General features: G+C 36.4%; 1 protein-coding gene across 4 annotated transcripts in view; it reads right to left on the reverse strand.

Annotated features, from left to right (window-relative positions):
• Positions 1–27527, reverse strand: part of tnks.S (tankyrase, TRF1-interacting ankyrin-related ADP-ribose polymerase S homeolog) — a 128408-nt gene that overhangs the window by 67918 nt on the left and 32963 nt on the right. For all 4 annotated transcript variants that reach the window (XM_041582082.1, XM_041582077.1, XM_041582075.1 and 1 more), the window contains 2 exon segments: positions 3398–3434; positions 695–770 (listed from right to left, as the gene is read on the reverse strand). In XM_041582082.1, coding sequence (XP_041438016.1) covers positions 695–770; positions 3398–3434 — 113 coding nt within the window.

Consider the following 27527-nt stretch of genomic DNA (forward strand, 5'->3'; position numbering starts at 1 on the left):
ATGCTGAACCGTTGGGTTTAGTTCTTAGTTTAAAAAATAATAACAATGTTCACCTGCAATTCTAAATCTGTTAACAGGTGCATACAGATATACATTAGCCTAGTGCCATTTTGCACAACCTTTGAGCCTATGAGAATAGGCTAAAAAGCAACACAAATAAATGTTGCTAGGACAAATAAATAAAATGTGATAGAGGGCAGTTCACTACTCAGACTAGACTATAGATACCTTAGATGTATAACCCAATTATGAATTGGGTGTGTATTTTGAGGGGAAGGGGATTGAAGGTTTTTTTGTGCTGTAATAACAAAGCATGCACAAATCTAAATTAAAATGTTTTTTTCAAATATGGAAACAAACTTGTCTCCAAAACTCTAGAACCGTGGTCTCCAACCAGTGGCTCATGAGCAAAAAGTTACTCATCAACCCCTTGGATGTTGCTCCCAGTGGCCCCAAAGCAGGTGCTTATTTTTCAGTTTCCGGTTTGGAGGCAAGTTTTGGTTGCATACACAACAGGTGTACTGCCAAACAGAACCACCTGTAAGCTGCCAGTCCACATCAGGGCAACCAAATGGCCAATTATAGCACTCATTTTGCAACAACCATAAATATGAAAAAAAGGTGGGGGACCCACGCTCTAGAAATTAAGGACCTTGTTAAGCAACAATGCAGCATAATTTGGTTTTAAACCTACCTTTCGTCCATCACTGGCATGGCAGTTAACATTTAAAGGCGTTAAAAGGGCCATGAGTTTTTCTTCATTTCCACTCCTATAAAAAAAAAAGGGAATTTTTTTTTAAAACAAGTCCTATTTAAAGGGGTTGTTCACCTTACAAAGACATTTTTTCAATGTAATTGTTTTCAGATTGTTCACTAGAAATAAATGCTTTCCTTTTTTTTTTTAACTGTAAAAATTTAAGTTTATAGTTTAGTGCTTTTGGAGCTGTTCATTCAGGCTGGCAAGCTCAGTAATCCAGGCGCAGATTCTGAACTGTAATGATTTGCTACATTAGTTGATACATTTCTCAGCTGCATCTGTGGAATATTAGTAATTATTGTATACATTCTAACAACTGCCTTCAAAGAGATAAATTAACCTTAAAAATAACTGAAAATTAATAAGGGTGCTATTCTAAGCACTTTTGAAATCTGCATGAGCTGTTAAGATGAATTAATTTTGTTACAAAGAAAGATTGCTGCTCTTATGTTCTTCTGGTTACTAAAGATTTGAGAAAGATTTAAAAAAAATATTCCTAGCCAGAAGAAAATCAGAAAAACTTGTTTCTTCCTCCCAATAACTTCCTTGACTACTTGGTGGTCAGACTGGTAGGAAAATGACCAGCAGGTGGCGCAGTTGTAACAAAATTCCTTTATGTTAACAGTACATGAATACTTTATTATCTTGGAATTAAAAGTAAATAATGAATGTACAGTGAAAAAGTGCTTAGAATAGCGCCCTCGTCAATTTTACATTCTTATTTTAAAGGTATACTTATCCTTTAATGAAACTCAGGTACTCTGCTCAGCAGGGCCAAAGATAAGAAATGTATCAACTAATATCAGCTAGTTCGACAACAGAGTCAGTAACCTCCCTCACATAGCTGCTTCAGAAGAAATAAAAAGGTGGAAAATGAAAGTTTAAATTTCAATATTAGAAAAATGGCCACAAATAGAAATATAAAGTAACTGAAAAAGTCTATTTCTGGTCAGCAGTCTGAAAACAACTGAACTGAAAAAAAACATTGGAACAAGCCCTTTAAAACATCTCTATTTAGGATATAGATTTCCTTGGTGTTAAATCAAATATGAGTTTTAAATAATTTGAAAAGGTTTTTCTATTTTTCCTCAGGATTGACTGTATATCACTCTGACAGCCACGGCCCTGGATGTTGCCCCCAGGCCCGGACTGGCAATCTGTGGGTTCTGGCAAATGCAAGAGGGGTTGCCGTAAACTGCCATAGACAGTTACTATTTAGTGGGCTGCTGCGTGGCCTCTGTGTACTTGAAATGCCAGGGACTATTTTGAAACCCAGTTCAGACCTGGTTGCCCGATTATAACTTTGTATTGATGTGAACAGTATTTAGCCACATGACTAATTAAAGGACGGTTCTCTTAAATAATGAAGGTCACAACAATAGCATACAAGGGCATGGGGTCCAGAATCGAAGAAGAGAACTAGTGACGACTTCTAACATTCACATACAATTTTTGAAACAAGCCTCCTTATAAATATGTAATTTAAAATATTTATCCAAATATTTTAGCAGAACAGCAACAGGCAGTGCAAAGTTGCAAACTTTGTTATGCTACCTGTTGGCTGATATCATTATTATACTGGGATGTCCACTAGGAGCATTGCTTACATTTAAAAACCAATGAGATATTCAAATGTAAATGAATTGGGTAGCCCTGTCTAAACTCCTGGATAAAATGAAACAGATTCAGCACTGCAGAAAATGTTAGTACAAGGCCTGCCATAAAATATTCCATGTAAACTCTACTTCATCACATTAATGCAGTGGTTAGAATAAGTACACACATTAAACATGCTTTTGTGTGTAATTTTTTTTTCTTTAAATGTCACATTCATTTACTTTCCAAAGAGACTCTAAATGCACTGCAGTCCACTCGCACGGAGCTAAAAATGCAGAAGCTACTCTAAATTACCCCTTACAATGGGGCCAATCTTATGTCCTATTTAGGCAATTAGTCATGGCAATGTGTTTAACCTGCTGTTTACTCCCTGTGTAAGTATTCAATGTCCAAATCAAGTAAATAAAGCAAATTTCAACAATAAAATTCATAATTAAAGATTTTAATTTGCTTGATTACATGCAGAAAGGACAGTCTCATTTCTAGTCATCTATTTCAAAAATACAGTGTAAATAAACATCTGGTAATACCTGAATCAAAAAATGTCCTTAGGGGACCTTTGATAAAAACTTTACCATACTAAGCTAACCAATAGATTTTAAGAAATGATTTAGTCTAAAACACAATGCCATGCCATGACCCCCCCAAACACATATTGGATTAAAGATTTATATCAAGGTAGCAATTTTGTAAATACCTTTGTGCAGAAGAGAACAACACAGACGTGATATGAATACATTGTCACATGAGAATAGGACTGTCAGTATGCGTGTGATTACAGCACTTTGAATAAATAATCAGATAAAATTGCCCGTAGACGTACTGTTTTCAAAGTGTCATTTCAGTAAAATTCAGTCGTACTCTAGTAGTCAGCAAGTCTGCAAAGCACCATACTAATGAACTTGAGTCAGCTGCCGACAGCGAACACTAACAAAACATTAATACTATGCAAAACAGCTACCGTATCAGCTCCCTTTCTAGTCTACCCCCCAGAAGGGATTTGGATATTTAAACAGCACTCACCTGGCAGCTTCCAGGAGTTCGTCCTTCTTGTATTCACCTAAATGATTGCAAAATATCATGCTGTTAGCATTGAACAGAATAAAGAGTGAGAAACATATAAGGAAGCAAAGAACAAAATGAATCAGAGAATGAAGGAGAGAAAAAGAGGAGGATAAAAAAGGGGGAGAGAGGAAAAAAAGCCCACACCCAGGCTGGGTGATGGAGCTGTGACGTTAGCCAGATTGTGAAGGCAGCATCATCAGTGCCTTGGAGACGGGCAGCAAATTGACGCAGCTCCTTGTCCAATCCTCCCATGAAATGGCTTTCTTTAGACAGCCAATGAATGCTAAATTGTGTGTCCAGATACAAATTCTCCTCTGATAACTGCATGCCAGCATTAGGCAATGTCCCTTTGCTTCCTTCATCACCACCAGCCCCCTCCCTTTTCCTACTGCTATCTGCTACCGGCAATCACATTATATTAGCACAGGAGCATACATTCACAGACAAAAGGAATACACCTCTTTAAATCATACAAATTACCCCCCCCCCTTTTTTTTGCACCTCCCCTTCAATAATGAAAAAACAAGAAGCTTCAGGGTTTTTGCTGATTTTAAAAGCTTTTACACTGAAGATAGCAAAGCCAAAATTCCTCATGTATGACAGGTGTTCTTTGCAAGGGAAAATGGATTATGTTCAATGCCTGGGTGCAAATACCACTAACCCAGAGATGAAATTAGTGCATACAGTATACTACGGCCTGATAAGAAGAATAAAAACTCTCTACAGCAATAAACATCACCATTTATTCCACAGCTAAAGAGTAAGATGAGAACATATAGATTTGTGTGTGAATATAGAAGTTGGGGGGATGGGGAGAAATAAAAACCTCAAGAGAAAGGTCAAGGATGGTCAGAAATAACCTCGGAGGCACAGATACAGGCAGAAATACACAAAAAAAGATTCAAGTACAGAAAAACAGAACTGAAGCGTTTACTTTTTAAAATAATTTGCATTTTTACTGCTTTCAAACATTTGTTAAGGGGCACACGTGGTGCAAAGACTGCTCGTTATCACCAGTCCATGTATCTGTGTGTTATTGATCAAATTGACACCTATTTTCTTTAAGAATATAACCGTGCCTTGTACTTAATCCCGACTGCAGAATATGTTATCATAAATGTGTGTAAATAATCATTTTAAAAAAGTAGAAGTTACTAGTCACTAGCTTAAAAGCAAACAATTGATTGGTGGCTGTGAGACTTTATGCAAAGTATTTATTACTCCATAAATGCAAATATTATAAACGGAATTTTTAATATAGGCATGGTATTTATTAGTGGTAATCATGAGGATCTGTGGTTTTCCAGATAAAGGTCTTTCAGTTATTTGAATGAGAATAACTTACATCTATTAAAAACTGTTTAACTATTCTAAAAATGTTAAATAGATTGTTTTGCCACCAATATGGATGTTTGCACCTTAGTTACCAAGTACAAGGTAGAGAACCCAATTAATGAACTAAGTCAAAAACACAATTGTTTATTTATTGGGGAAAATTATACAAAGTTACGTATTAGTGATGGGTCTTTCCACAACATTCCTAATGGCTTAAAGTGATACTGCCATGTTCTGATGAAAATAGTATTAGTCCAATTGAGTCAGCCATTATAGGCTGGAGGCGGCATGATCCGTCAATATGCTCAAGAAGTGCTTTTATTTGTATCTAACCTATGGACTGCACTGCCCCCAGGTTGCAAGACTAAAGTTAAGATTGTGCTCTCTAAAGTAATATTGATACATTCCTGTGGATTTTCATATTTTAGATCAGTATCATGAGTTGGATATATGTGCACATTAAGACTGTTATTTGCCATGGTTTGCACCATACAGTTTGCTGGGATGGCCATAGCCTGTTAAAGCATAATTTATTGATGTATTGGGGTAGCCTGAAGCCCCTATTTGCATGTGGAATTTGCCATTAGTTACTGTTCCCCACTACCTGCGTGAAGCCTTCATTTTTTTTTTTTGCAACCTGTTTTGTGTATAATAAGCTACGCAGTGAGAAAACCTGCTTTAAATCTGCTTGGTGTCTTGGCATCCATAAATCAAGGCTGCCTTAAAGGAATTGCTCAGTGTAAAAATAAAAACTGGGTAAATAGATAGGCTGTGCAAAATAAAAAATGTTTCTAATATAGTTAGTTAGCCAAAAATGTAATGTATAAAGGCTGGAGTGATTTGACGTACAACATGTCAGTCAGTACACTACTTGCTGCTTTTCAGCTCTCTTGGTTTACTCTGACTGGTTACCCTGGCTACCAGGCAGTAACCAATCAGAGACTTGAGGGGGGGCACATGGGTCATATCTGTTGCTTTTGAATCTAAGCTGAATGCTGAGGGTCAATTACAAACTCACTGAACAGAAATGTACCATGTGGCCCCCCTTCAAGTCGCTGACTAGCTCAGAGTTAGAGAGCTGAAAAGCAGGAAGTTGGATTCTGGCTGTTTTATTAGATATCTGTTCACTCCAGCCTTTATATATTACATTTTTGGCTAACTAACTATATTAGAAACATTTTTTATTTTGCACAGCCTATCTATTTACACAGTTTTTATTTTCACACTGAACTATTCCTTTAACTCTATCAATGTCAATTTGAGCAAATCCCCCCTATATAAATAATATATATATATCTATATATATTTAATTTATCTATATATGTGTACTAAGGTAAAGAGTAGTAACCGATCACGCTATATAATGTGTTGCAGTTGGCAGTAACTTTTGTTTCCATTATGTAGCAGTACTCATTATTTTGTAAATGTGCTCAGACAATTTTATTTTATATCATAATTAGTGACGAGGGGATCTCCATGCAAAAATAAATAATAATAAAAAAAATATAATTAAACGTAAGCTTCCAATGTATTTTATCAGGAGCAAATTAACCTGCCTGTATGTATGTAAACTCACACACACACAAGCCATACATACTTCTGCTTCTTATATATGTTAAAGAGACAGATTACCTTTACAAAAAAAGGTGATTTCATCATATGAGAGGGGTAAACTATTTAAAAACAAGTTTTGTGAATGTGAATTGCCCCTTTAATCAAAGAACATGCAAAGTGCTGCAGAACTGGAAATGGAAACTGTAGGATATTTTAAATATTAAATAAATACTGGATGGTTGCTTACAATTACATTGCATTACTACAAAACCTTTTTTCCACTTCTTTGTGTAAATGCCCTATTTAATTAATTAATTATACAATGTACTGGTATTGCAACCATTGACACCATATAAAGTTCTTGGTTGCATGTAACCCAGGTTTGGTTTGAATAACATGCAGAGGTTGCCAGTAGCAACTTTTCTTACAACATCATGTGCTGGGGTTGCCAATAAGCATTAAATATTTATAGCACTTGCATGTCTGTTGAACAAAATTTAAAAAACTTTTACATTTAAATAGTGGGAATGGCATCTTTAAATAAAAGATAGGCATTTTGGAGAAAATAGATGGTCCCTTCTGTAGCCTTTCATTGATTGTGTATAGGAAGATTATAAGAAAATGTCCACCCATCCCCCCAGCTGGCACTGGGGTAATAGAAATTTACAGTTTTAGACTGATTATTGTAAAATTCAATAAAAATCATTTGAAAAGAGAGTAGCAGAGATGCAAGAGTTAAAGGATGGATTATAGTTATGGACTCCTTCCTCATAACGTGGACTAATAACATACTCCTACATATTTTGTTTATTCTCCTTAGATCTGTTAAACACAGAACATGCAAAGCATAATGGTTGCAGGAGAACAGACTGTTGATGCAATGTTTTATATATTATATGAGTGTGATATCAGAGCAGAGAATGGATAGTCAAACTGCTTTCAATAGAGTAACAGTCACAATAACTTTAAAATCAAGAATAAGTTTAATGTGTATTTGAAAGTTGCTTATAATTATATTTTCTTCATTTTTGGGTGTGCTTCCCCTTTAATGAAATATATTATGAAAATAGTTGGCTCACCTAGGTTCAACTATAGAATGGCCAATTCTAATCAACTTTTCAATTGGCCTTCATTTTTTCTTTTTGTTTTAGTTTATGAACTATTTACCTTCTTCTTCTTCTTCTGACTCTTTCCAGCTTTCAAATGGGGGTCACTGAACCCATCTAAAATGCATTGTAAGGATGCAAATGTCTTGTTATTGCTACTTTTTATTTGTATCTAGGCCCTCTCCTATTCATATTCCAGTCTCTTTTTCAACTCAATTCATGGTTGCTAGGGTAATTTGCAGCCAGATGAAAATTGCTCAACACCCACAAATCATAAAAAATGTAATACTAAAAGTTCATTTAAAGGTGAACAATCCCTTGAAGGGGCACAAAACACTTGGCATAAATCTATTGTGGTCCGAGAACCATATGCCCACATTGTTAGCTCACCGTAATTGGTCTCGTTTGTCAGAGCTTGGAAGTCCTACCTCAATTCTCAGCTCTCCTCCATACGCTGTCAGTCCTCCTCCCTCCTTACTTTAACACTCCCCCTAAAACTGTAATCTTAGGGTGTTGGGTTAAGCTTTTAGGTGGGTGATACAGAGGATGGAAAAATAAGCATGAAGGAGAGGTGAATGGAGGAATTCTGACCAAGCCTGGAAGACAGCAAAGCATAAATGACGATCAGACATGAGGCTGCCGGAGGGTTGATGGGGCTGAATATTTAAATCATGCAAATATGTCCTAAAATTTACATGGTACGTACATGTGCACACACATCCACCAAAATACATCTCTATGTCTCAGAGCTGCAAATCAAGCAAAAACAAGTAGAAGGATTGAGAGGAGAAAAAAGAACACATTGTGTTCTAAGGAATTATATTGTATTTAGTGTCAAGAAATTACAAGTCGAGTATAGTGTTTCCACCCACGGAGAATTTCAAAGAAAGGCTGTTATTAGAATTTTAAAATGTAAACTAGATTCAAGCTGTTAGAAACACAAAGATAGGGCTTTCAGTATCCCAAGGTCAATAACCAAACTGTACTGTACTGTTAACAGCACAAATAAAGTTACATACATACATATTATACAGTTAAACTGTGGTGAAACAGGTTCATGCATGGGAATGCTGACCTGAGATTACCTTATACAATAATGATGCTGGTCTGAGCCGTCTCACTAGTTTGTTGATGCTGTATTTTGATCAGCTAAAATCATTAAAATCATGACCCACAATGGAAGAAAGGGCCTTGTATACATAATAATTCTGTAGACTTTGAATTGTGCCATTTATATTTTGTTCTACAGTTATTTTAATTAGTAAAGCTCAGGGTAATATATAAAATATTGAACAAGCTAATTTTGACAAAGTCATCTCAGTGATGGAAATCAAATGCTCATATGGGGAGCAGCAACCCCTAAAAGATAAATCTTGTGGTTACGCTTTTAGAGGTCCAAGCGATTGTCCAATAAATCAGTCAGATCTGTCCTTATGTGTGCACAACCAAGCAGCATAAAACTCATTATCAGTTGCTGAACTATCAGCTGGATAAAAAGAAAATTACACTTAAGGGTGGTGACACACGAGTGACAAATCTCACTATTCTTCCAGAAATGCCTTCCTGCAGGCTAGAATGTAAATCACCGGCGTGATGGCACTCCGATCTTGGAGTAAGTTGGCTCACTTCGGAAAGCCAAAGCGATCCGAGTGTCAGCGATACGAGTCACCCAGATTTGTTGCTGGGCAACTAATCTCCTTGTGCACTTGTGCACATATTTGTTCATGGTCAGGATTATGATTTTAGTCAGCCAGAAAGAGAATCATCGAATGGAGTCTCTCAGTGGTACAGGTTTTGGATCTGTTATCCAGAATGTTCTGGACCTGGTGTTTTCCGGATTACAGATCTTTACATAATTTGGATCTTCATTCAGTCTACTAGAAATCATGTGAACATTAAATAAACCCAATAGGCTGATTTTGCTTCCAATAAGGACTTATTACATCTTAGGTTGGATCAAGTACAAGGCACTGCTTTATTATTACAGAGAAAAAGGAAGTCATTTTTAAAATTTTCGATTATTTTGATAGAACAGAGTCTATGGGAGACAGCCTTTCCGTAATTCGAGGCTTTTTGGATAACGGGTTTCCGGATAATGGATCGCATACCTGTACAAGCATCCAATGTTGTACACTGCAGTCCAATGAGAGTTGTTTGTTGCAAAAGAAGAGTCCAATTTGACTCCTGATGGGATCTAATTTCAGATGGTCACATTAAAGTTACACCAAAATCGCAGATACTGCCTGGCTTTATTTGATATTAACCGATATGCACTCGGTTTATCTCAGCATCTTTAATTCAATCAACCTTTGTTTCCTGTCCCTTCCCTTCAAGAAAACTACCTCCTCATTCAGCAGTGCAGACAACTCTGCAGAAGCCATTCAGTAGAAATTAATGTTCACTTTGAGGGCTTGTTCATTTGCACCTGCTATGCAATTCTAAGAAAAAATGAATGCTCATAAATAGGAGGAACAGCTCCTACTGATCACTGTACTTTGCAAGAGAAGAAGAACAGGTGCTTGAGTGCATCAGAATAGGAAGAATCAGTTCCCTTGCATTCCAAGTTTGCGTGCTGAATATCAAAGGAAGATAAATTACATGTACTGTTATTAAATCATACTGAAAACAAAAAATATTTTATCTAATGTAATCATGCGCTGAATGGGAACAAAAATACAAAGGCTTAGCCTGCCCACCCTAAGGCCTTTCTGAATTGGTCTATAAATATGCTTTAAATATATGTACCGGCGGGCACCCAGGCATATATGAACTGTTTGTTTCGTGAGTGCTGGCTTTTTATTTTTCTGTCACATGACTGACTGATACTTGTGTATTCGGCCTCATGCTTTTATATGGACATGGAACTCCTCGGTGACTTATAATATCCTTATAGTTTACAATAGGGGGTACGTAATTTACTATATATATATATATATATATATATATATATATATATATATATATATATATATATATATATCTCTATCTATCGGCAGAATTCTGGTATCAGAATAATAAATAACTTAAGCTAACAAGGCAAACTGGGAAATACCAGTGCAGAAATGGACACCTGCTAACAAAATAGTCACACCAAATAGCTGAGGCAAGAGATTTACAAGTGAATTATTTACTACACACGGACCAAACACGCGGTAGCTTTAATTACGTTTTTCATGATTAAAACAATAGGCAAAAAATATCTTTGGCACGTGCTCTGTCCAATGAACTCACGTTCAACAAGCAATATACTGGTCCTTTAATTGATATTCTGATGTGATGCAAAGCAAAGTGCAAGATTTTTAATGCCCAATTTTAAATGGTTGTTCTTTAAAGGTGTAAAATATAGCAGCAGTTAATTGGTTCCTGAGGTCAAGTGAGTTCAATTAGCAGAACTACTTGCATTTCATGCATACGTCTAAAAAATAGATCATTTTGTATAACTGGCATAAGATCCATTGCTGACAAGAAAAGATAAAAACAAAACCTTTCTAGAATATTTGATTCTACAAAAAGAAAACTATGAAATCAAAACTTGATAAAAAAAGAAGCTGCAGTGGCCAACATAAGCCAGAGCAGCCGATCTACAAACACACTAATGATTCAAATTTGATATCTTATCTAACAAAAGAAATATGAGGCATTCTACATAAATATTATGTGTTTATAAAACACCAACACATTCTGCAGTGTTGTACAATAAATGGCTGCATACATTTAACATACATTAAACCACTAAAAACCACAAATAACCAATACAAGAGGTAAAGAGGGATCTGCCCAAAAGCGTTTGTAATTAAAAAGTTTAACTTTCAAAAAAAATGGTAGCAGTTTTCTGAAGAGGTGTGTGGTGGCAGTCAAAATGATGTTACTGCAGATATGGGATTACCTTATCCAGAAACCTGTTATCCAGAAAGCTCTCAATGACAGGTAGGTCACCTCCCATAGAGTATATTTTTAGCAAATAACTCTTAGGGCTCTTACCAGGGGCGTAACTACAGAGGAAGCAGACCCTGCGGCTGCAGGGGGCCCAGGAGGTACAGGGGGCCCCATGAGGCTCTCATTGATGAGCAATTTGAACATATATTGGTAAAACAGGACAAACACTGGATATGTTGGGGGCCCTAAAATTAATTTGCTGTGGTGCCCAGCAACATCTAGTTACGCCACTGGCTCTTACACACAGGCATTTTTTCGTGCGCTCCGCTGCTTTGCGCTTTCTTCCGTTCAGGCGCAGGGGAGCACAGGAGTAGACATACTCAATTATTGTGAAGGGGGATGTACTCACACAGACACAAAATTCCACGGCTAAAGTTCCCATTAAAATTGCTAGAAAATCCATATAGTCAATATAAACTATAGCATTTACGCTACAGAAAACGTTGGCCCTTATAAATACACGTCACATTTGGTATCCCACAACCCAGAACAGACACCAAGTTTCCAGTCAAGGCTCACGTTTCTGTCTATAACAGACGCCTTTCATGTCGGGAGGAGCCCTTCGTTACTGCCAGAACTTAAAGTGAGAAAACCAAGACGAGAGTTCTGAGCAGGCAATGGAGCAGGAACCTGTGCCAGGCGTAACGGGTTTAGAGAAAAGTGTAGTCAAGGAAACAGGCTGGGGTCAATAATCAGGATCTGAAAGAGTAGTCCGTAAACAGGCAATGGTTGGTTCAGGCAGCAGACAGGAATGGTCAAGGACAGGTAAGGGTATAGGAACAGTAAATCAAACCAGAATTACACCCAGGAACTATCTAATAATAGACCTACATTGGGCAAGGGAAATTTGACCTTGTCCAATGGATGAGTCTTTAAATATATGAAATTCGCGCCAAGCACGAGGATGTTAGAAACAGGGATGCACGTGCCAAAACCGACAGGACGTGTGCACCAAATCTTAGGGAAGTGACTGTGGGTGTCCCAGCCACCCCACTAGACCACCAGGTACCGTTAAAACATGATAATAATAATAATAATAATAATAATAATAATAAAAAGAAGGTATTAAAACGATTCTGGGTACACGTATTCTTCTTAGATGCCACTACACCATACTGTGCATTGACAAGACCAAATTATATCGAAATGCCAGTTCTGTACACTGGGATGAATGGCTAAATCTGTGCTATGAAAAGTGCATTTCCAGGTGATAGATTGAGATCATTTCAAATATAAGGGATATTTTCTGGTTTTGGATCCCAACTGCAATCTTTTACTATACAGGTATGGGATCCTTTATCCCGGAAGGCTATCTCCCATAGAATCCATTTTATCCAAATATTTCAAATTTAAAATGGTTTTCTTTTTCTCTTTAAGGATCAATTATCTGGAAACCCGATATCCAGAAAGCTCCGAATTACGGAATGGCTGTCTCCCATATACTCCATTTTATCCAAATAATCTAAATTTTTAAAAATGATTTCCTTTTTCTCTGCAATAATAAAACAGTAGCTTATACTTGATCCCAACTAAGATATAATTATTCCTTATTGGAAGCAAAACCAGACTATTGGGTTTATTTAATGTTTAAATGAATTTCTAGTAGACTTAAGGCATGAAGACCCAAATTACGGAAAGATCTATTATCCTGAAACCCCCAGGTCCCTAGCATTCTGGATAACAGGTCCCATACCTGTACTTTGTACTTGATCCCAACTTTGTACTTTATAGAATGAAACCTTATTAGAGAAAAAAACTGTTTATTTGGTTTAATTAATGGTTAAATGATTTGTTAGTAGACTTAAGATATGGAGATCAGAATTCCAGAAAAATCCCTTATGTGGAAAACCCCAGTTCCTAAGCATTCTGGATAATAGGTCCTATACAGGGACAACATAGGGTACTATAAGGAGCAAAAATGTACGACATAACTAGGATACCTAAAATACTATACTAAAACTAGAACCAGTGAATCCATGTATCCCGAATCCTTCGTGAAAGAATTGACTTTATTCCGAACTGATTATGAACCCTAATTTGCATATTTAAATAAGAACCTTTCATGCGGCACGCAGTTAAATTTTTTTTTACTTTCTGGTATGTGTGACATGATTTTAAGGATTCAGCTAGGCCAGGCCCTTTGAGTCGGCTGAATCCAGCTGAAAAAAAGCTAAATCCTGGTATCCAAAACTGAATCTTGGATTCAGTGCATCCCTAGTTCCAAGGGTACATTTCACTGTTTAGGATGATTCTGTTAACCCACAAAGACTATGGGAGACCCATTTTTGTGTAGCAAGAGTAGGGGATACAGAATGAGTCCATCAAATGCACAGGGGCAAGAACCTTTAATCCACTGCTGTAAGATGCTTTAAAAGTTCACCTTTAATTTAGCCTAATAAAGACAATTGAAGACCAATTAAACAAAAAATTGAATAAGCCCATCATAATTATTTTTTTCCAGCTGCAGTCAGCAATTAGCAATGTACTATTGACAAACAGTATGTTTCAGTTCATTGCAGTTAGGTTGAGGAAGCATACTGATAAATAATGAAATAATAAACCGGTCTCCGAACAAATTATTAAGCATTTGCTGAAATCCCCTAATAACCATTTTTATTTCCTGAGAGGGACTGTGGCAAAATGAATGCATCTTTATTTACATACACAAATGAATCAAGTTTTTGAGAATATCCCTTTAAACACATCATCTGGAAAGATACCAGATTTTACATGCCCAAAAGCAAGCATTAAATAAAGATTTGTCACCACATTGCTGCCTCCAGCAAGGTTATGTTACCTTGCTGGAGGAATGATAATTTCATGGTTTGGTGAATTTGTAGGCTGTATTCCTACAGAATAGTAATGAGTGCTTGGCATTTTTCTATGGTATAAATGGTTAAGCAAAGAGTTTTATAAAGCAGCACATACTACAAAATGTAAATAATATAATTTTAATAATTTTGACTAAAAAAAAATACTGTACCGTAAAAGAGGAATTCAAAAGAAAGAAGAGTGTCAGTAAAAGGATAAAGATAGTCCATTATTGATAAAAAAAATTTAATTGTGCTCCAGAAAGAATATACAGATATGGAATCAGTTATCCGCAAGCCTGTTCCGCAAATTACGGAAAGGCTCCCTTAGGTAAACAGTACTGTGTACTTGATCCAGATTAAGATATAATTATACTTATTGGAAGCAAAACTAGCCTATTGGGTTTATTTCATGTTTACATTTTTTTTCCAGTAGACTTAAGGTATGGAGATCCAAATTACTGAAAGATCTATTATCCAGAAAAGCTCAGGTACCAAGCATTCTGAATAACAGATCTCATACCCTACTATTGGTCTGTGCCATGTTTGAATAAAGGCCTTTTTATCACATTAAGAAGGTGCTGTACCAATATCTTTTTTATTTCAGAGCCTACGGGTAAGAAAACAAGGGATGCCTGTGTAACAAAACAATCCAAAGTACCATTTCATTTCCATTAGATTGCGTGATTCAAATGCTTTACCTTCACCAATTCAGGGGGATCCTAATAGAGAAATATTTTTGTATATTTTTTGCCCATGCTGGAGGTGGTTTACATTGGTTGACAAAACATCCCATGTGTTCTTACCCTAAGGGCTCTTACTGATGAGCGGTTGAAGCTGTGCAGGAATAGAAGCATTTAGCTTTTTAAAATGGGGCTGTTCTCACACAGGCAAGTATAGGTGCCGAACGCAGGTTGAGACACAACATGCTACATTTTTCCTGTGTTCGGCGCCTACACGCGCCTGTGTGAGTACAGCCCCATTGAAAAAAGCTAAATGCGTCTATTCCTGCGCTCACCTGTGGCTGAACACAGAAAACGGAACGCAGGGGAGCGCAGCTTCAACCGCTCGTCAGTAGGAGCCCTAAAGCTTAGCAGCACTCTTTTCGCTTTTTCGTCCCAGGAGTTTAAAAATTCTTTTCTTTTAAAAAATTGGACAAATTCCAACAGACCTCGGGTCTGAAAGTCAAAATAAGCAAAACAGAAGCTATGCCAATTAATATACTTTCCTCTCAAATTAAATTATTACAGCTACATTTTCCGTTTCAATGGAAACAACGTTCTCTGGCTTATAACACTCTTTACAAAACCAATTTCCCTCCAATGATTCAACATTTACGGTCTAAACTATCCGAATGGAGGCATTACCTCCATTCGCATTCGCACCCAAAAATTCATATTTATTTTGCATGTTACCTATCCCAATACTAAATACAGATATTGATCAGCTACAGAGATCAACTCTCCAATTTTTATGGAACAGAAAACGACACTGCATCAACAAAGCCACATTATATCGGGCATATAATCAGAGAGGCCTTAAAGTACCGAACTTTGCATTGTTCTACAAAGCAGCCAGAATAACCCAATCAATACAATGGCAGGCACCCCCAAACACTGTACCTTGGGTAGATTTTGAAAACTCCACTATCTCACCAATCAAAACATCAGCGCTACTTTGGCTAACCAAACAGAATATAAGATCATATAACACAGAAAACCCAATTATAACAATACATCTCAAAATTTGGAGATCAGTGAAAAATAAAATACTACAACTTAAATCACACAGCAACCTACAGTCTAGAACAGTCAATCCGGACTGGGCTATCGTCCCAATCCTTTGAATGGTGGTCGAGAAGGACATACTTTCATTCATGATGGCCAATAGTGACCAAAATATTGACAGAAACATTTCTTTTTTTAACAATTCTTTATTTAAATATTTTGGGGTACAGAAAAAAGAAAAGGTTTATTAAGGGGAGGGGTACAGGAAAAAAAAAAAGGACAAAATGGGGGGGGTAGAAGGGGGGAGGTTTGGCTCCGAGTATGTTTATTAATTGTTGCAGGCATATCCATATTTTTTTATATTTTATAGCAGTTTTATCTATTTCATCACTATAGTAACAAGTCCTGTCCCGTATAGTTCCTCCTTACTGCGTAAAATAATAAGTGTCCTGTATATTTTAGTTCGTTGACTTTATAAAGTTTACCCATGGATGCCATATTGACCAAAACTTGTGACTTTGATTATTAGTAAGATATGTGATTTCCTCCATTTGTCTTACTTCTTCAACCTTAGCTAACCATTCCCTACTCGTGGGGATTTCAGTTGACTTCCATTTTAATGGTATTATGACTTTAGCGGACTGCAATAAGTGTAAGGTAAGTGGGTCTTTTATTATTGTCTTCATGTCTGAATTTATGTTCAGTAAAATTAACTGGGGCCAGTTCGATCTTATCTCAAAAGACGTTACCTCCTTTATAGTCTGGAGAACTTCTTCCCAGTATACCTGTAAAGCTGGACATGTTAGCCATACATGGGTATGATTCCCCTCTCCTATATTACATCTCCAGCAAGTTCCCGAACTATTTGGGTATAGTTTTTTTACCTTCATCGGCGTGTAATGCCATCGAGTTAACAATTTATACGCTGACTCCCTAGCTTTGGCTGCTTTAGATATCTGAAATGTGGATTTAATAATGTCTTTCCATGTAGTGTCCGTTATGTCTATATTTAATTCCTCTGCCCATTCCTCACGTTGCAGTTCTGGGCCTACAGCCAGAGTATCCACTAAAAGTTTATATAGTTTGGAGAGCGGCTTATCCATGTCTCTTGTAGATGAGAGTAACATTTCCCAGCATGTTTCCGGTCTATCCCAATTGTCCGATAATTTCGACTGGAGGTATCCGTGCACCTGAGTATATCCCCATAGATCTCTTGGGTGGTTACCCCATCTATTTTGTATCTTTGTTAAGGAAATCATCTTCCCATTTTCCATTAAGTCTTTTATTAATGTATCCTTAGGTCCAATTTTCCCCCATCTAGTAAATGAGCCTCTTTCCAAACTTGGGGTAAACTCTGGATTAAACATTAATGTTTGTAATACATACGGGGTTTGTGTTAGTCCGAATCGTATTTTATTTTTATGCCACACTTTAAGTGTAGCTCCCACTAAGGGGTGGTCACTTGCTAATTTGGGAATATTTCCCTTTTCTGTCCATAAATTATTAGTTAAAGGATAACCATTCATGTGGTATTCCAGAGTGCACCAGTCTTTATTTGTTTTACCCGTAGACCAATCTAATATCCTGGCTAAGTGGGTGGCTATATAATATAAATATGAATCAGGTAATCCCAAACCCCCTTTTTCTTTGGATGCTATTAAAGTGGAGTGTTTTAACCTTGGGTTCTTTTTTCCCCAAATGAATCTAGAGATCATTAATTTGATTGATTTGAAAAAGGAGGTTGGGATCATTATCGGCAATGCTTGAATGTAATAAAGAAGTTTAGGCATAAACACCATTTTTATAGCCTGGATTTTACCAAACCATGAAAGTCTAAGTTTATCCCAAGTGTCTATTAACTATCTCCCATTAAAGGGAGATAGTTATCCTGATACAATTTCCCTAAGTCAGCCCTTATTCTAATTCCCAGGTATTTTATATTTAACTCTATCCATTTAAGAGGAAAACTGGATTTAAGGTGTTGTATTCTTGAGTTTGATAAGTTAATATTCAATAACTCAGATTTATTATAATTCACCTTAAAGTTGGATAATTCACCAAACTTTTTTATAAGAGACATAACATTTGGCAACGACATAATTGGTTTTGTTAGGTATAAAAGAAGGTCGTCAGCAAATGCTACGCACTTATACTCCTTACCTCCTATGGTGATGCCAGCTATATCAGGATTTATTCTGATATGAGACAGTAGTACTTCCATAACTAAGATGAATAGAATCGGTGACAGGGGGCATCCTTGCCTTGTCCCATTACAAATTTGTATTGCAGGGGAAATTATCCCATTAATCCTAATTCTAGCTGTAGGCTTGTCGTATAGTGCCATTATTCTTTCTATCATTATTGGGCCCATACCAAAGCTATAGAGAGTTTGTTCTAGAAAGGGCCAAGACACCCTATCGAATGCCTTCTCTGCATCCGTAGTGAGAATGATTGATGGTATCTTATATTCTTTTGCATATTTTATCAATGAAATGATTTTAAATATGTTGTCTTTCCCTTCCCTTTTAGGTATGAAGCCTGCCTGGTCAGCATGAATAAGTACTGGTAAGTATTTCTTTAGCCTGTTACTAATTATTTTCGCGTATATTTTTAAGTCTATATTTATCAAGGAGATTGGTCTATAGCTAGAACAAAGTTGTGGGTCCTTATCCGGTTTTGGTATTATAGTTATATGTGCTTCCTGTGCTTGAGCGTGAAAGTTGTTGTTTTTATCGATGCTATTATAGTATTGTAGTAACAGTGGTATTAATTTGTTTTTAAAGCTTTTATAAAAAGGCGCAATAAACCCGTCGGGGCCAGGGCTTTTTCCTGCTGGTAAGGAGTCTATACACTCCTCTACTTCTCTATACTCAAACGGTGCTTCTAATTCAGGTCCCGTTTCTTCAGCCAGTTTATGAATACCTGAATTTTCAATAAATTCCCTTATTTTATGCGATGTATCCTTCTGGGGTGACGAGGTCTTTAGGCGGTATAGTGACTGGTAATATTCGCCAAAGGTCTCTGCTATACCCTTAGTGTCAAAATGAATATTATTGTTCCTATCTTTTATTGACGTAATATTAGTTTGCGGTTGGATTTTTTTAATTGTATTGGCAAAAAATTTGTTGCATTTATCGCCTAGCTCATAAAATTTCTGTTTGGTTCTCATAAAGTTTTTTTTAACCTTTAGATTAAGTAGTGCCTTGAGTTGTAACCTTTTACATTCTAAGGTCATGAGAGTTTTAAGAGCTATCTTCTCTTTATGAGACTGTTCTAATTGTGAAATTTCTCTTAGCAATCCCACTAATTCCTTTTCTTTTTCTTTTTTAAGATGGCTACCCATGGCGACCAAGTTACCTCGAAGGACGCACTTTAAAGTTTCCCACAGAGTTTTTGGAGCTACGTCTACACTGGCATTATCCCTTAAAATTAACTCTATCCATTCTTGTATTTGTTTTATTCTACTCTTTGTATGAAGAAAGTACTCATTAAATCTCCATGTGTATTCCACTCTCATAGTTTTGGGTATTACAAATTTCACGATAACCGGAGCATGATCTGATAGAAGAATATTATCTAAATCTGCTTTTGTGAATATTTTTAACCAGTATTGAGACACAAATATATAATCAATACGTGAATAAACCATGTGGACTTTTGAATAATGTGTATAGTCTTTCTTATTTGGGTTCAATACCTTCCAAATATCTAATAACTGTAATTCTGATAATCTTTTTTAATTTCCTTAAGGCCTTTATATGAAATATTTGTTCTTTTGGAAGATGAGTCTACTAATGGGTTTAATGGGACATTAAAATCTCCCCCCAAAATAATAAGACCCTCTCTAAAATTTTCTAGCACCTTTAAAAATTGTCTTAAATATTCCACCTGCCCCACATTTGGGACATAGACATTTGCTATGGTACAAATTTGGTCGGCCAATTTCCCTTTCACCATGACATACCTGCCTTCTTTGTCTATAACAGTCTCTAAGTGTTTAAAAGGGAGGTCTTTATGAACTAAAGTTATTACTCCTAGGGATTTTTTAACTGGGTTATTGCTCATATATATTTGTGGGTAATGATGTAGGTGAATCGAAGGGGTATGACCAATCTTAAAATGGGATTCCTGGATCATTACAATCATTGCCTTCTGTTTTTTGCATTGATTAAATATCTGTGCTCGTTTTACCGGTTCATTCAATCCATTAACATTAAAAGAAATTATGTTCCCTTCCATATTGGTTGTGTTAGCCATTGACATTTACTTGAGTTGTCTGCCAATATTCATATACTGCTTCATAAATATCCTTAAACTGCCATATAGTTAGTAGGAGCCAGGAAAAAGAAGGGGAAAAGGTAAAGAGGTTAGGGTTGTGTCGCATGAGGCTTGTCAGGGTAAGCACCCTGATCTGTGGTAAAATATCCGCGACTTGGGTGCACCGCACCCTTAACTTGGGGGTTCTTGACTCAGTGGAGCCCCACAGACTCATGATCGAGAGATACACAGAGTGATATCACTTTTGATCCCCTGCCCACCCACCCCTTAAATAATACAGGTCTGAAAATAATAACAATAACATTAAATATAATAATATTAATAGTCGTAATTGTTTTAGTAATTATTGTAATCATGACACTGCCCTTGCAAATATAAATGTAGCTACCCCAATATCTTTCACAACAAATTGAACTTGTGATAATATATTTATTATGCATCTTACTATTAGCTTTAGCACTTATTGCTTATTGAGGGCACCTTGTACGACAATTTCCATAAGAATTTCTTTATGCCCCTGTGTCCTCCTTAATACCCAGAGAGCTATCAAATTCTAATTTCCTTTCTCTTCTTCCTTCCCATTTCCCTCTCTCTCCCTCTCACATTATTATAAAAATAATTTAGTGGTGTTGCAAAGAGGTCCAGAGCTTAAAGGTATGTAGGTCTATTTCCAGTTTTATGTGCCCTGTATCCTATCTTGAATGGAGTAAGCTACAGGCAAAATTCAGCTCATAGATGGGGGGGTGGTAAAGAAAACAATAATTTTTCAAAACCCTTCTGGGCTAACTTCTTATCTTTTTATTAAATGCCTTCCTAGGGGGAAAAAGAAAGAAGAAGAAAAAAAAAAAACTAAAAAGAAAAGGGCAGTGGGAGAGGGGGCAGTGCAATTAACCCCCCTCTACCAAGTATCCTTATGCCCTAATGCCCCCAAGGCCAGCTTAATGCTTTGTTTTAGAGGTAGTAGTTGGTTCCCATTCGCCGACCAGTTCTTGTAGGGATGATAGTCCTTCAACTGGGTTAGGAAACCATCCGGCTATATCATTCACTGGGAGGTGCAATTTTTTAAGGAAGGTCTCTGTTTCTGAGGGGAAGCGTATGGTTGCCGATATCCCATCATTTGTAGCAGTGAGAGAGAATGGGAAACCCCATCTGTAAGATATATTTTTCTCTCTTAGCATTAAAGTTAAAGGTCTCAAGAGTTTCCTTTTCTGTAGAGTTATGCGGGAAAGGTCCTGGAAAATGTAAATTTTATTATTTTCGTACTCAAAAATCCCAGTCTTTTTGGCATTTTGTATGATTTCTTCTTTTTCAGAGAAACTGTGTAGGCAGCAGATAATGTCCCTTGGGGCATTTAGTGGTGCTGTTTTGGCTTTCATTACCCTGTGGGCTCTCTCTATCTTTAAGTCCTCATTCATTTCTTTCCCCACAACTGTCTCCTTTTTTAGAATATTATTGAATATTCTCTTTAGGACAGAGTTAATATCCTCATTACCGACTGTTTCAGGGACACCTCTGATCCTTAAGTTGTTCCTCCTATTCCTATTCTCCTGATCCTCCATTTGTCTCTGTAATTCAAGGATAGAAGTATTTTGGAGGGATATATGACTGTGTAAGATTTTTTGATTAGATGAGAGCTTAAGTATATTTGACTCTGCCGAATCTGTACGCTCTGCCAATACATTAATATCTCTTTTAATCTCACGAAGTTCTTCCTTAATTGCTAAAGTCATTTCTTGTAACATATCATGTATGTCCCTTTTAGTTGGGAGTTGTGTAATATAAAAATGAAAATTCTGCTCACCTCCAGCCACATTGTGACAGAAACATTTCTAATAGCATCTTAGATTTTTAACACACAGCTACCCCCTGATCCAGAAAATGCTCTACTTTGCCTTCCCTCTAGAAAACTCACTAAATTGCAAAACAGAATTAGCAGCAACTAGATGGACAATTGTGCTAAACTGGCTATCCCCTTCCTTAGCAGTATCACAAATGATATCCAGAGTGGATCATATACACTCATTGTCTTACCTTTCTGCTCTAATATCTGATTCCCTGGAATCCCATAAACAAATGTGGGAACCTTGGGAAAAATTTAAATAAAAACAAATAGCCCCAGTACTAGTAACACAACAAGATTGAATATCAAAACCTGATATTATTCTTGAAACAGTGTAATTCCAACAGTTCCGAATGATAGAAACTCCCAAAATGTTTGGCTAAAAACTTTGCCATAAATAAAGTATTTATTGCTTCGCTCCATGCACTGTCTGGTAAGAACACATCTATTTCTCTGAACTCATATATGCAGAATTAAGAAATGTAGATTGAAACTTTTTTGATCTGTCATGATGTGTGCATTTTTTTTTTTGTATATTTTTGATTTGGTTTTTCTTCTTTTTAAATGTTTGTTACAGTATGCCCTTTGTTAAAAATATAATCAGCTACTGTATTGTTAGGTGTTAAGAAATTTTATCTGAAGAAAACTCTAAACAAAGAAAAATTAAAAAAAGTCTCTTCTGTATTTTTAAAAATTGCAGGAGTAGAGGGTGGGTTTTGGCAAAAAGGGCATACAAACAATGGAAATTGTTGGTAAAGGAGCTAAAAGATATACAGTATACACTGCAATGTCAACCATTAATGTGTTAGCTAAACACAATATAGATCACTAATTAGCAATCGAAAATTGTCATTTTTACTAGGTTGATTCATTTAAATGGACACTGGCAAGTTTAACATTTTAACAGGAACGTGACACGATTCCTCTAGTTCAGTTGACCCCTGCATCCCACCAGCGCACCACTTACTAACTTAATTAATTGATGTCATTGTGACTCTGGACAGGTAAACAGAAAGTAATGGTGACCTAGCCTATCAGAACACAGTCCTGCCTCCAATTAGGTTTTCATTCAGGAAGCTGTTTAGTGGATGAGGTCGATAAAGTTAGTAACTTTGGAGGATAGTAAAGGTAATCAATATCTTTCCTGTTAAAATCAGAAAGTGGCAATACTTGGAGGCCTATTTATCAAAGGTTGTATTTTAATGGTTTTTGAAACCACGATTAAACTCACAAAATCTAAAACTACGAATGTCATGGAATTTATTAAAAAAGGTATGGATGGAAAATAAGTTGCAAAAAAATATGAATACCTCTAAAAAAAAGTTTTTCAGACAATTCCTAGAGAAAAATAAATCTGAAAACTTCAGAAAAGTCTGACTACAGATTAATATATTCACAAATTAGACAAGGGTTTTCATTAATTGGAAACAGAAATAGGTCACAGTTGAGAAATAATCAGTTCTACGATTCAATATTGCAATTATCTGATGACCCTAGCCTTAATCGTATTCCTTTGATATCATCGCATTTACTTAGTAAACTTTCCAGGGTTAATGATCCATTTGTCAATTCATCAGCCAAATGGACTTCCTTTCTGGAAACTAGTATAACATCTAAAGACCTATTGAGGTCCTTCCAAAATTTTAGGAAATATGTAAATTCTGAGGGATGGAGAGATCAACATTATCGGTTTACTCATCTTGGATATGGAATACTATTCCAGAACTCTATGGACTCTCAAAGGGTTTCCTATTATCCTAAGTGTAGAGAGTAAAATGTTGATTTTTTTCATTATATATGGTCGTGCCCATTTATTAAACAGTTTTGGGAGTATGTTACCTGCTTTATTAAAAAGTCTATTAAGTCAGATATTGTATTAAATCCACATTTTGCTTTATTGGGTCTGAAGGACACCTTTTTGGAGTCAAATAATATTTCATTAACAAATTTTTCAACTGAAATATTTGATTATTGCTGGTTAGTCCTGGCAGCTTCCCGGAAATCTATTTTCTTATGTTGGATTAGAGATGATTCTCCACAGTTGAAAGATGTATTTTCGTATTTATAAGAAAATACTTCAGCAGCACTCTGATTATGGTGAAAAAATTGGTACTTTATTCGTGCCTCAAGCTAAGCGACGTTTCGAGCTTTTCCAGCCCTCTATCAAGCTGGCTGGAAAAGCTCGAAACGACGCTTAGCTTGAGGCACGAATAAAGTACCAATTTTTTCACCATAATCGGAGTGCTGCTGAAGTATTTTCTTGTACGTGAACCAGACCTGGGCAGACAGGGTCACAGACGGCACCCGACGCTGCAAAGAGCGGTGAGAGTGTGTGTGTAGCACTACTTTGTGTTTTTTGGATTATATTTTCGTATTTATACAATTTATGTATCCAAGAGGTCATTAGATATAGAGTTGATGAATTATCTCAGAGGAATAGGATTGAACGTAGATGGTCTTTTTATATTGCAACTCTTGAAGATGCTAAAAGAAAATTCATTCACAAACTTATGGGGAAAGATGACTGAAAACTAGGTATACTATTTAAAGACTAAGCCCTTTCACAAAATGCATTGTTTATCTTATTTAAATCTTCTTGATTGAGTCTTCAATTTTATTTTGTAAAGCTTGAGCTATATGGAAAGTACAGGTCTATTTATATTTATATATTTATATTTAAATATGTATTTGTTTTATTGTGAGACAGTAATTCCTACGCATAATGTAGCTCATCTCTAACCCAAATCATAAGCGATACAGAAATACAAAGTATAAATACTCATAGCGGTCAGTGTTCTTGCAGCTACCTTAACATTATAGTGCATTAATGTCACAGTAAACGGTGTAAAATCAAATATAGTTATTTAATTGTTTAAGAACTTTTTGTGTAAAAGTCATGTGTAAGAGTGTGTCAATTACGCCCATAACTGAAAAAAAAAAATGTGTAAACAATGGACCATTGGACAATTATTTCATTTTTAACAACTTGGTTTCTTTGCAACCAGAATTTGTCTCTTCAAAAGGGTACATAGATTTAAAGGAAAGTCTTCTTCCACTTGGAGGTGACAAATGGTAGGCACCCCCAAGTGTTTGTATATACTTACCTGAAACCCCCAGGCTGGTGCCCCTATCAGCAGAAAACTGCACCGGCCCAGGGTTCATCCAGCAAGCACCACAAAGTGATTCTCTTCTGGCTTCTTCTTTCTTCTCGTGGCTACGCATGCGCAGTAGAGCGAAAAGCCGAACTTTAACTAAAAAAGTCATCTATTTAGTTCTACTGCAAATGCTTCTGCTCCAGGAAATTTGAAGAAAGAAGAATACGGAAGAGGATCGATTTGTGGTGCTCGCTAGAAGAACCCTGGTCCGGTGCAGTTTCTGCTGATAGGAGCACCGGCCCAGGGTTTCAGGTAAGTAAATACAATCACTTGGGGGTGCCTAACATTTGGCACCCCTCAGTGGAAAAACTTTACTTTTCCTTTACGGTAAAATCAACTAATACAGTGAAATAAATGATTTACGTGGTAACACAGCATGGAGAATACAGATACACCAAAAAATATTTTACACACCTTTATGCATAGTCCCTAAAAGTAACAAGCAATACAGAATTTCCCTGCTGCTTGCATTACATCCCAGCTATAAATAAAAAGCTGTGTAATGCAACAAAATACTGCAGAACTGGTCAGTTGTTCAAAACCTGTTGCTAAAGGTATCCATCTGTAAAACAATATGTTGCAATTTGATACTTAATGTAAGGTCAGAGAGAAAAAAATGTATATTCTTACAACCCATTAAATGAACTGTTCTCAGTCAATATGCAAGATTAAGAGCTATAAAAGTCAGTTCTTTCCATTTCATTAATGGACACTGAATGAAAGATACTTAGTTTTCCTTTAAACCACAGTTCATCTTTCCATCATGTTGTCTATATCCAGCAATTTAGAACTTTGTGGATGATTTATGAGCGCTGTCCAATAGCATGAGGGAAACAAAGTTTCTTCATTTACCCACTGACTTGTCATTCTGCAGTCTGGTAACTCTTAAATTACTACTTACATGAAATTCCTTTCCAATGCTTGATGTTAGTGGCTTCAGTACAATCTTTAGAAATTTGATGGATCGCTACAGAGCAGTAGGTTACTTTAGCTGTCCTAACATACAGCTCATGTGTCACAGGTTGTGGAGGAGCCAACAAGAAAACACGCTATACTGGATCTAATGATCTAGAATGTATAGCAAATGTGCAAGCAATGGTTGTCATTTAAAATAATATTTAACCATTACTGTTCTTAATGTATAGCCTTCAGAAGTAAATGTAGATGCACTAAGAAACACCCTATGTGGCTTAATACAGAAGTAAAGAAGTTAATAGGAATGGAGAGAAATGCGCTTAAAAACTATAAGTCTGTGCGGACAGAAGCTGCATTTAACGAATATAAACACTAAGAAATGTTGTAAAACAGCAATCCGGAAGGCAAAGATAGAAAATGGAGGAGAACATAGTGGCAGATTTTAATCCTAAAAGGTTTTTTAAGTAAAAACATGTGGGTTGAGAGCATGGCTCCTTTAAATAATGGTACCAGGATGGTTACTTGTAAAGTGTTGGTAAATGCATTCATATAGAGGAAACTGGACAAGCCTCAGAAAAAAAGACCACTATTGGTTTACCGTAAACAAAAAAAAAAAGACTGGACACATCAGTAGGCAAGCATTTTAAGAGCACCAACCACAGTCTGGATAACTTCAAAATCTTAGTTTTAAAAGACAATTTCAAAACAGAAAATGAATGAAAAGTGTGGGAATGCAAACTTTTAAAAGTCTGCAGAGAGGACTAAATTTAGGCCATGGATTTATAGCTAACTTACCTACACCAGGAACCATACTAAAAAAACTAATATCTGTGGAGAGAACAAACTACTACTTTAATCTGCAATCTACTTCTTACATTTAGGAGGTTACCGTATATACTCGAGTATAAGCCGAGTTACCTAATTTTACCTACGAAAACTGGGAAAACTTATTGACTCTAGTATAAGCCTAGACATAACTACAGCCCTGTCTCCCAGCAGCGCACATTCTGCCAAAGCGACCCCCCCAGTGATCAACCGGACTTCTTTGCAAAGTTGATGGTGACAGAGAATTGACAAACGGATTACTGTGTGCATTGTCCCACTGTCCCACTACCATGTGCATAAGGTGCTGTGTGATATTGCCATCACTATTAATCTTTCGTATAACCAACAGAGGGCACTGTGTGATATTGCAGTCACTGTTATTCTTTCATACAACCAACAGATGGCGCTGTGTGATATTGCAGTCACTGTTATTCTTTCATATAACCAACAGAGGGTGCTGTGAGATATTGCAGTCACTGTTATTCTTTCATATAACCAACAGAGGGTGCACTGTTATTTTTTCATATAACCAACAGAGGGCGCACTGTTATTCTTTCATATAACCAACAGAGGGCATTGTGGGATATTGCAGTCTCTCCCAAGTGTA

The sequence above is a fragment of the Xenopus laevis genome, chromosome 1L, assembly GCF_017654675.1.
Source record: "Xenopus laevis strain J_2021 chromosome 1L, Xenopus_laevis_v10.1, whole genome shotgun sequence".
NCBI lineage: Eukaryota > Metazoa > Chordata > Amphibia > Anura > Pipidae > Xenopus > Xenopus laevis.